At 37.9% G+C, this 10,107-nt stretch overlaps 3 protein-coding genes across 4 annotated transcripts; 1 reads left to right on the forward strand and 2 right to left on the reverse strand.

Annotated features, from left to right (window-relative positions):
• Nucleotides 1–796: 796 nt before the first annotated feature.
• On the forward strand, nucleotides 797–4,597 carry LOC139820356 (voltage-dependent anion-selective channel). Of its 2 annotated transcripts, none has more exons than XM_071790548.1 (6): nucleotides 797–957; nucleotides 1,780–2,102; nucleotides 2,188–2,309; nucleotides 2,546–2,654; nucleotides 2,742–2,950; nucleotides 3,368–4,597. In XM_071790548.1, the coding sequence occupies exons 2-6, from the start codon at nucleotides 1,783–1,785 to the stop codon at nucleotides 3,457–3,459; spliced, it is 852 nt and encodes a 283-aa protein (XP_071646649.1). In that variant the 5' UTR covers nucleotides 797–957; nucleotides 1,780–1,782; the 3' UTR covers nucleotides 3,460–4,597. The 2 variants fall into 2 exon arrangements, with proteins under 2 accessions (XP_071646649.1, XP_071646642.1); XM_071790541.1 differs by lacking the exon at nucleotides 797–957 and adding an exon at nucleotides 1,347–1,364.
• A 53-nt stretch (nucleotides 4,598–4,650) lies between these two features.
• Nucleotides 4,651–7,498, reverse strand: Csn4 (COP9 signalosome subunit 4). Its single transcript, XM_071790518.1, has 8 exons — nucleotides 7,285–7,498; nucleotides 7,136–7,215; nucleotides 6,481–6,599; nucleotides 6,252–6,388; nucleotides 6,064–6,178; nucleotides 5,791–5,980; nucleotides 5,342–5,719; nucleotides 4,651–5,249 (listed from the first exon to the last, which is right to left on the reverse strand). Exons 1-8 carry the CDS (start codon nucleotides 7,467–7,469, stop codon nucleotides 5,116–5,118), a joined length of 1,338 nt encoding a protein of 445 aa, XP_071646619.1. The 5' UTR covers nucleotides 7,470–7,498; the 3' UTR covers nucleotides 4,651–5,115.
• A 16-nt stretch (nucleotides 7,499–7,514) lies between these two features.
• LOC139820377 (uncharacterized) lies at nucleotides 7,515–9,545 on the reverse strand. Its single transcript, XM_071790575.1, has 2 exons — nucleotides 9,297–9,545; nucleotides 7,515–8,963 (listed from the first exon to the last, which is right to left on the reverse strand). Exon 2 carries the CDS (start codon nucleotides 8,874–8,876, stop codon nucleotides 8,463–8,465), a length of 414 nt encoding a protein of 137 aa, XP_071646676.1. The 5' UTR covers nucleotides 8,877–8,963; nucleotides 9,297–9,545; the 3' UTR covers nucleotides 7,515–8,462.
• Nucleotides 9,546–10,107: the final 562 nt, after the last annotated feature.

Here is a 10,107-nt window from a genome sequence, read left to right on the forward strand (position 1 = left end):
AAGCAAATTCACGGAATTTTCATATGTTATCGAACAGCATGCATGATTAAATTATTACATGCACACGCCATTAATGCGTTAACATACGAATCTATGCACATATCGAAATATGTGTTTAATATATCCAGAAATTAATTTCTTAAGGTATTAATAATTCTATAAAGAAATTTTTAATAAATCGACAACCTGTCCGAAGCCTGAGAGTGGCCTCGATCAAATTTCAATTAACTTGTCAAATAAAAATTATCAATAGATAACAATTATCAATTGATAACAAAGTTATCAATTTTTGTTCTTCAAAACGCGAGAAGAAAGATTAAATTAGGAATAACGAATTGTATAATTGTATAGTTAAAAATTATAATTATAATTGTAGGAATTTTGCTGTAAACAACTCTAGCTGTTGATCGAATTAATCACCGATTGAGTGATAATCCGAGTTTGATCGAGTCACCCTGTATTATATTCGGATAGATTTCAAACAGTTCAAACCGTTCGATCTATCGGACCTGACTTCGGGTCGAAGTCGAGCTCGTTTACCGCTCGCGAGTCTCGCGACGAACACGAAAACATTTCTCGCTCGGATTCGTCTGAACGCCCCAAGTTTTCGATCGTTCCCGATCGCTTCCGGCTTTCAAACGTTCCCAGCTTCCCAGTTCGATCGGCAAAATTCGAATCCAAACGCCGCGCCGCGTCGCGTCGGGACGCGTTGCGAACGGTTGCGGAGCGGAACGCCGCGCGCCGCCCGCCACCGTGCCGTCTTCGCGCAGAAATAGGCCGGGCGCTTTTTCTCTCGCGCAACGTCGGCGCGCATGCGCGCCCACCGTCCGTGGGTCGCGGACTCTTTCTCTCCCTGCAGTCCCTGCGCTCTCTCTGTCTCGTCGTCTCTCGCGACGTTGCGCGACGTACCCTGCGAAAGAGAGTTGCGCATTTTTCCGTCTCGTGCCCAGCAAGACTGTAAGTACATCATCGCCGCGGAATTCAACCTCCGCGACGGGAAATCCGTCGCGTCGCGAACCTCCGAGATTCGCGGAACGGTCGCGGTGTGGGATGTTGGACGCGAGAGGGAAGCAAACGCGTGTCGGGAACGGGTTCGCGGTCCCTCGTCACGGGGAAACCGGCACGGGATCGCGATCGCAATGTCGTCTGCCGTGGCCTTGTAGAACGCCGTTTCGGGAGGACTTTCGCGTTGCCGGGCGAGCGGAGGCTGGTTTTTCGACGCGCGGCGACGTGCGGAGCGACTTCTAAGTTAGAATCCTGAACGATCGCGGCATCGGTTGGTCGGGCTCATGGATGTGATATTCCTACATCCATTGTCGGGCTTATGTAATACTCGCGAGAGACAGGTCAATACTATTCCGTTCGTACGTATGTTGGAGCTTACATTTCGCGATACCGTAGCACCGGGGATTTGTTTGCGTTAGGCTCTCGTGACAGAGTGACTTTGAGTTTTTTTTTATGATCCTGAAAGAGCCGCCGCTTTCTTTAAGATTTGCGGACGTGGCACGTTTCAAGTTGCCCAGTGAATAAACCTACGTGTGAAAACGTTTTGCTCCGTTCCATGAATGGATCAATGTACACGTATATGTATTTATCATATAGAATACAGAGAGTATACATTGTTGGCATATGTATCTCGGATTGAATTTAGTCTGCAGTTTTATTGTAGTTATCTATATTGAGCTTTCTGTCCTTGTCCAATCTGTTGGTCTGGGCTAGATCAATTTGTGAATGGCGACAATAGCGAGTCATTAAACAGATATTTTTACTACGTTGCAGAACATGGCTCCTCCGACGTACAACGACCTAGGAAAGAACGCTCGTGACGTATTTGGTCAAGGTTACCACTTCGGTTTGTTTAAACTTGATGTGAAGACCAAGACTAATTCCGACGTAGAGTTCTCTTGCGGCGGCGTGTCCAATCAGGACACGGGAAAGGTGTTCGGTAACTTGGAAACTAGGTACAAGTTCAAGGAACATGGGTTGACGTTTAGCGAGAAGTGGAATACCGACAATACTCTTGGGACCGAAGTCAGCATTGCGAATAAGTTGCTCAATGGTCTCACGGTCGGCTACAGCTGTACCTTCTCCCCACAAACCGGGTAAGATGGTTTGCGAGTATCAAAAACTTGAATGTTCCGCGATTTGTAGTAAATATATTTGAATCTTTTATTTCTGTATTTGCAGTTCCAAGACTGGAAAACTGAAGACGACTTACAAACATGAAAATGTGTCTGCAACTGCTGATTTTGATCTCAGTCTGTCTGCTGGACCTCTAGTTTACACCTCGGCTGTCGTAGGTTATCAAGGTAAATTTAAATATTAAATTCATTCATTAGTATCAAAGCTTGACAATATCTTTTTGACACACAATTTAGATCTTTTATGTGCCCATCCCTTTGTCCCAAATACATATTTCCTTATTCTGAACAAGTGGAATGTTTTATGAGTAAAAAAGTAAGCCTGTGTCACACATTTAATTCAAATGTTAATTGCGTTATCTGAAAGATTGTTGTTTAGATCAACATATTGTTATATTTTACAGGATGGCTGGGTGGTTATCAGGCATCCTTTGACTCACAAAGAAACAAACTTACAAGGAACAACTTTGCTCTTGGATTTACCGCTTCTGACTTTACTCTTCATAGCGCTGTGTAAGTATAATAACAAAAATGTAATACTGTGAGGCATTTCTCGATTTGATTAACATTTGATTAACGTGATATTTAATATGTTTTCAGGGATAATGGTCGCGAGTTTAGTAGCTCCATTTATCATAAAATAAAGCCGGAATTGGAGGGAGCAATTAACTTGGCGTATAATTCCAGTAATAATGTAACACAATTTGGTATTGGCGCAAAGTATAATCTTGATAATGATGCTAACATTAGAGCCAAAGTGAATTCTAATCTACAAATAGGTTTGGGATACCAACAGAAACTGCGGGATGGTGAGTAATAATTCCAAAAAATATTTCCTTTTAAAGGTTGAAACAATAGGAAAATATCTTAACATTTTTGTAAGCGTATGATGCAACATAGATCCGTTATAAATAATTTTATGTATAAATTCAAAAATATTTGGTATATATTATAGTATGCAAGTGCAATGAGAAAAAGTACGTAATATGTTTTTTGTTCGCGGTACTAGCAAAACATTCTATTAATAACTTGTGCTCTGAGAGTGTCCTCTGAGTATTCACACTATGTGGAGAATAAGCTTTTTGGCAGAGTGACAACTTCACAATGGTCTATAGTAATGATTTATGCAATATACAGATATTAAGTTAATAAATCTTTTTACAAAAGCAAATTTATATATTAATAATTATTAATAAATCGCTAAATAACTGAATATCTATTTACAGGTGTAACTTTGACGCTTTCTACAAACATTGACGGGAAGAACTTTGGCTCTGGTGGCCACAAGTATGGCGTCGCACTAGATCTCCAGGCTTAAATACGTACCATATAAAGTAATGCTTATTACGAGAAAGCAAAAAATTTATCCCATACGAATACATATTTCGTGACTTCTGTGTCATAAAATCGGCGTGACAGTACATGCTTCAAATAAAATATTACCTATAACATGTAGATAGATTGATCCTTGAATAGATGCTACAAAATATCATTTGAGATTAGTTGGCGATCGCATTAGTTTAATATACATAATTATGACCATGAATCAGCAATATCTCTTGTGAACAATATGGCATCGTAATTACGCATACAAGTTTGTACTGTTAGTCGTATTGAAATTCCACACGCAGTTTTTTGTCAGTTCCTGTTAACTGAAATTCTTTCCATAATCGAAAATGATACGCTGGGGTAATATAAAGTGAAGAGGGAAGAAAGAGAAAAAAGGCAATAGTTAGGCAATAGTATGAGAAAAGTTGACATTTAATAAAAACATGAAAAGGAGATATTTAACATGAAAAATTTTGTCCGTTTACAGTAAATGTGCATAAATATCCGTATTATTAAGAATATTTTTGTATTATACTTTGTATTCAATTATCATATTATTTCATATATGAGTAATATAATTTTCGAGCAAAGTAAAATATTTTTATAAAACGTTACAATGGTTTTAATCAGATAACTGACATTGCAAATCACGTATCTTATCTCTTGTTGGATAGGACCAGATTAGAGTATATGACGTGCATATTTTTATGCAATCAAATAGTGTTAATAATGCGATTGATAGTAAATGTATGCGCATTTTTTTCTTTTGGTATTTCACATAAGTGATATAAAAATATGATGCCTTCTCTAATTCATATAAATAATGCAATTATACTTGTATAGATTACAAAATTAGAAACCATTCATGCCATTCTCTTATCTCTTATTATAAGGAACAGATGTATCCATGTCTGTTTCTTGTTAAGAAGTACTGCCAGTTTGGCTAAATTATGATGTTTGCCTCAGATGTTAAACAAAGTATATTCCGTTACAGAATTCACATGTGTAGTCACGTATGTATAAATGATAATGGTCATATTTTCAAAAGACATGATGAGTAATTCATATATGTATAATTCCATTACTTTATTTTATATAGGAAATAATAATTGTTTGTGAGATAAAAATGGCTTTTATTCTCCTAACTATTAGTTATTATGTGTGGATTCAGTAAAGAATGTTGTACGAAGTACGAATGTGATTTATTTACAAGAAGAACTTACATTGTTTTTTTTCTCATCTACAACATCATCTAAATCGACTGCAAATAAACAACCATTTTAATGTTTTTTCTGAATTCATTTGCGATAAAATTGATTTTTAGTTACATTTTTTTAATGAGTGATACGAAATGATGGAGAATTGGTATTGCAAAGCAGTAAGGGTAATATACATTTAACGTATTTTAAATGTACAATATCGACTACTGTCAATTCTAAAAACAATGCGGATATATTTCTGGAACGGAAGATTTTACGTAGAAAATAATCGAATATAAATGGATGACGTGCATTGGGCGATATTTGTGTCTCAACAATGAGCTATATAAATATTCACTATTTTGGCTGGCTGTGTATTGTGTACATATTGTAAATGATTCCCGTGTTCCTCATTTGACATTTCTCCGTTTTAAACAAAATCTATATTAATGCACCATCTGATCGTCCATTGCTTTCGCGATCCATTCTGGCTCCGTTTGAGCTATTTTCTCGATAATTTGATTCACTTGATAACATAGCGATTGTATTTGTTTGTCCCATGTAGGTAAAGTCTCACGTGCTATATGGAAAAATAAGACATATTAACTTCTATAATTTGTGTGCGTAAAGAACGAAAAATACTTACAAATTCAAGAATTTAAAGCAACTTACTTTCGAAATGTACTATGGAATCGATTTGATCTATATATCCATTCATTCTGCCTTCAGTAATCATTTGGCTAGCGATTTTTTCCGCTTTAGTAGGTGGAATATCCAATAAAGCACCTAATTCTTCGAACGAAATGTTGTTGTACAATTTACTAGCGGACAATAAATTATGTTCGATAACGGCACGGTCGAGTATAGTGGAACCTAATCCGTCGATAGTGGACGCTTTTTGGTGAGGTTGCAATAATGCTTCAAATTCCTGCAATTCAGAGCGCCGAATGATACGGTCCAGATACATTTTCTCAAGAATCGAATAAGCCGGGAGTTGTTGGCAGCGTTCGTCTTTGAACAACGTAGCCAACATCCGACTTCTCTGCTGTCCTGTAAGAAGAATAAATGTGAATAATCCAGTCTAAGAAATGAAACGAGCGTAAGGTTGATCAATCGCTTGCCTGCAGAAGCCAATACTGTGCAAATCAATGCATTTCTAAGAGCAGTCATGCGTTCATCTTCATGAATGATGGACCTATATGATAACTCATTGTACCTCTGAGCTGCTTCTATAAACTTTCTTCTATAATCTAGTACTCTTGCATAGCACACTTTATAATAGATTTGTAACTGTTCGTTTTTAGATTCGGCCTATGGAACAATAAAGAATTAAATAACTGAAATATAAGAAAAAAATAAGTTTGATAGAGAAAGAGAGAGAACAAAGGAACTACCTGTAAAAGTGATGCTCGATTGATAAACGCTTCAGCCTGTACTGGGTCATCATCTTCCAAATATAATCTAGCAATTTTAAGGTAAGTCTCGAGTTTGTAATCGATAGTATATTGCCTGAAACGATTAATTTCGTCAATTTCACGTGTGTAAACAATAACAGAAGTTGACTGATGTATGTATATGTTACTTTTGTCCTGTTTCCAGTGGTATGCCAACTAAAACATTTGCAGCTTCTCGCCAGTTCTGATTACGTTCATAAATATCAGCTAAATGTTGCCTTATGCTAGCTACTTGCTCTTCAAAAGAGATCACACGTGGTTGAACCTGTATAAACATTGCGTTATTTTAACCGAAATACGCTTTAATATCTAAATTACTCATTTCCACCTCATTATCAATCAAAGAATAAGATTTACCTTGTCCAGCGTGTAATGTGACACAGCTTTTGATATTTCATCGGGCAAGAACAGTAAACGACTACTGACATCGGTCAGTACTTGTCTTGAGATTACCAGGCTCACGTTTTCGTTCACAACTATAATGAAAATTTATTTAAGAGGGTTATTTCTCTGAACATAGAATGTATGCATTGACAAACTGATACATCAACCGTCTGTGTCCCAACACTAAACTATGGTCAGTACTCCAAGATCTGGCTTTTTAATAGAACTTTTTACATCATTCATCTTTCCTCTTTTTTTCTCCACATTGGAAAGTGTAAGAAGTTCAACTAAAAAGTATGCACCACTAATCTTGTCTCATGTGGCTCAAAAATGATCACGTTATTATTACATGAACATTTCAATATTATATCAAAATAGAACAATATATTAGGTTTCGATTACAAATAATTTTTTTTGCAAACACAGTACTATCATGGTTCTAGTAATCACAGTACTGTCTATCCTTCACGCGTCCACTTTCTAGACCAGGAGGTCTGCATTCCTCTCGTAACCTGTCCGCGCGGCGTGTTAAGCGCAATTTTTTTCGGAAGACATTACAGTGCCCGTGCGACGGTTCTGGTGCGTCTCCGCGTGCGCGCGAAGTGCCAGCGGGACAAAAATAACGTACTTGCTTCGATGAACGTCTTCAAAGCATCGACTAGCTCCTCGCCGGAAGACAACAATATCGTGTCCAGGGTTGAGCGGTATCTAAACAGAGAACAACACGCTCGTGAGTGTACGATCGGAGCGTGGCTCGGTTATACTCGACGCACGTACTTTTCGGCCTGGTCTTTGTGGGAACCGCCGGAATGCGCCAAATTACTGAGTTGTTGACGCACGGAAGCCACCGTCATCACCATCTTCTCGCGCGATGATATCACTTGCCACTGCTGCTGCTGCTGCCGACTTCTGTGGTTCCGTGTAAAAAGAGGTCCGAAAGATGCTCGCGGACATGCTCGCATTTCAGGAGGCTCGTTCGTCAGCGCCTCAATGTACGCAGAACTACGTAGCCGATATACGATATCCTCGATGGGTAACGTGCTGAGCGCGTAGCTTCTGGTTCCGTTCCGCGCTACGTTCACAAAGTGATGAACGATAATACAAATCAATAATGCGACAATTATATATATATATGCATATCAAATGGGTTTCTACCACATTTTGGGAGCTTCCAAGCAAGCGACACAAACGTCGTTCTATCTTTCTTTTTTTGGCAATGAGTAACAAAGACAAAACGACACTTAATTCGGTTTTAACATTTTTTTTTTTATTAAGCGGTATCTATAATTAATGTAGAGAATCTAAGCCGATTTTTAGTACTTTTTGAATTAAAAAAAAAAACCTAAATTTGAGAAAGTTATAGTTTGCTAAAGTTTATTTGATGACGGCAACTTCAAAAGGTATGACGCCGCGTCATTTCGCATATAAGGTATGACGTCACAGCACATTTTTATGTACTATATTTTCTTCAATTTTGAAGATATTGCAAAAATTCAAAAAGTTTACAAAGAAAGTATGCCATCAGACTGCTCAATAAAAAAAATTTAAAACCGAATTGTGTCGACTTGCGTATAGCTTGCTGGAAAGAGCTCCCTTTGTTGTTTATTTTCATTTCTTCAGCTTAATATGTTCTGCAATAGATTAATTTTTTATCGGTTCGTGAAAAAGCAGTATTCTTCTACAAAAGGTAATAATATTTAAAAAATGTGGTCAAATGGGTATAAAAATTATGCATGATATAAAATTTAACATTTTTATATTATTATTATTTTTTTATTATGGCAGCCAAGATATCAAGACAGGATCATTTTTCGTTGACATACAGCTAGAATGTATGGTATGATCAGCGACAATTTTCACGTATCGTATCTTAATTGATACATTAATCAAATATATCATTATTAATAATAATAAACTTTTGTCGATATGATAGCACGTTAGGAGCCTAGGAACGTCTATTCAGCGTCTTTGCACGTTTTGTGCTCCAGACACACGTCGTAACAACACTTTTCCCACTCGTCGCACTCGTGATCGCTGTCGCAGTGTTTAGGCGGCTTATACCACTCGTAACTCCTGGGACAGTGGGCCCTCAAGGGCGGGCAATGCTTCTTCGGCTTCCACTTCGTCACGAGCTCGTGCCAAGGCTGCTCGACGACGTGCGGCTCCGCGGCGATGCCGAGCCAAAGCCAGGGAAAGAGAAACGAGTGCCAGCCGTGCTCCGACGAGTGCTCCGACGAGGAATCGCCTTTCCCGTTCGGGCAACAATAGTACCGATGATTGCCCATTTTGCACCAGTACTTGCAAGACTTCGTGTAGGCTTTCGTCAGAATGGCGAACAATAATAGGAGACACAACGAGTTTCCGCGCATGTTGAGGCGCTTCCAAAAGCAACGATGAAAAACTTTTCGCTTGATCGTCAGTTATTTTACTTGGCCTCGCTCTAAATAGTAAAAGTCCTGTTTAAAAAAAAAATTGATTATTTAAAATATGATAACCGATGAAACATGATAATAATAAATATAAACAATAATATATTTTCCATAAGAATTTTTTATCTCATGGACATTCTTCATCTACGACTAAATAATTAAGTATAATTTATACTCAATATTTTTTTTTTGTTCAGAAATATACGATAATGATTGTATGCGTAAAATTAGCTTTGAAAATTATGATAGTTATAGATCGAAGCTTCCCCCTGTTGCACAAGACGACTAATTTTGTATAATTTTGTGTAGCGTGAGAATCTTTAGAAATATCTTGAAATTTTTCTCAAGGTTTGCACTTACTTGCGGCACGACGGTCTACGATCCAACCGACGACAGTTCCTCGTTTAGCGTGTCTTATACACGAGAGAGAAACACGCCCCTACCCGGCGAGGAGGGTTGTAAATCGTGCGACACCTCCAATACACGTCCATCATCGGACAACGAGCGAGACACGTTTGCTCGTGCTCGATTTCACATGTCAGCTTTGTAAGGTCTCGTCTCCGACGGCTACTCGGAAAAACGTCGGGAAATGTCAGAAACGAAGGACACGTCATGTTCGCGTTAGAACGTCGCGTTAGAATCACCAGGGCCGAATCTACGAAGCAAGCGAGCGATTTTAAATCTTAACGTCGCGAGCGACTGATTGTGTGACTCCTTAAAACCTTACTGGCATTTAATTATCCCTTATTAATTCCCTATATCCTTCTCCGATTAGAAATCGATAGAAGTAGGATAGAACGCAATAGTTTGGTCTTCTCAAATTTTTGTTTATTTTATGAACAAAATTTTAAGTATTTTACGGCGGTTAAGAGCGAAGACATGAGTCCTCTCCGTGTTGCTAACACGTTGACTGCTATGGTTGTCATTGATGACTGATGACCGGCGCTATTAAATTTTTTAAGACACTTATGAAAAATATATATCATCAAATACAGAATTTTAAATAACACAGGCAGATAACAATAATATAATGTAAAAAGTGCGTTATTTAATATAAATATTCATGAGGATATATACAGTCTTATTTATTCAAATATATTTACTTAATATTTTATCATTATTATATTATTATAATCACGATAATGAAAATTCTGCTGTAGTTCCCAGCGTA

Source organism: Temnothorax longispinosus, chromosome 1 (genome assembly GCF_030848805.1).
Source record: "Temnothorax longispinosus isolate EJ_2023e chromosome 1, Tlon_JGU_v1, whole genome shotgun sequence".
NCBI classification, from domain to species: Eukaryota; Metazoa; Arthropoda; class Insecta; order Hymenoptera; family Formicidae; genus Temnothorax; species Temnothorax longispinosus.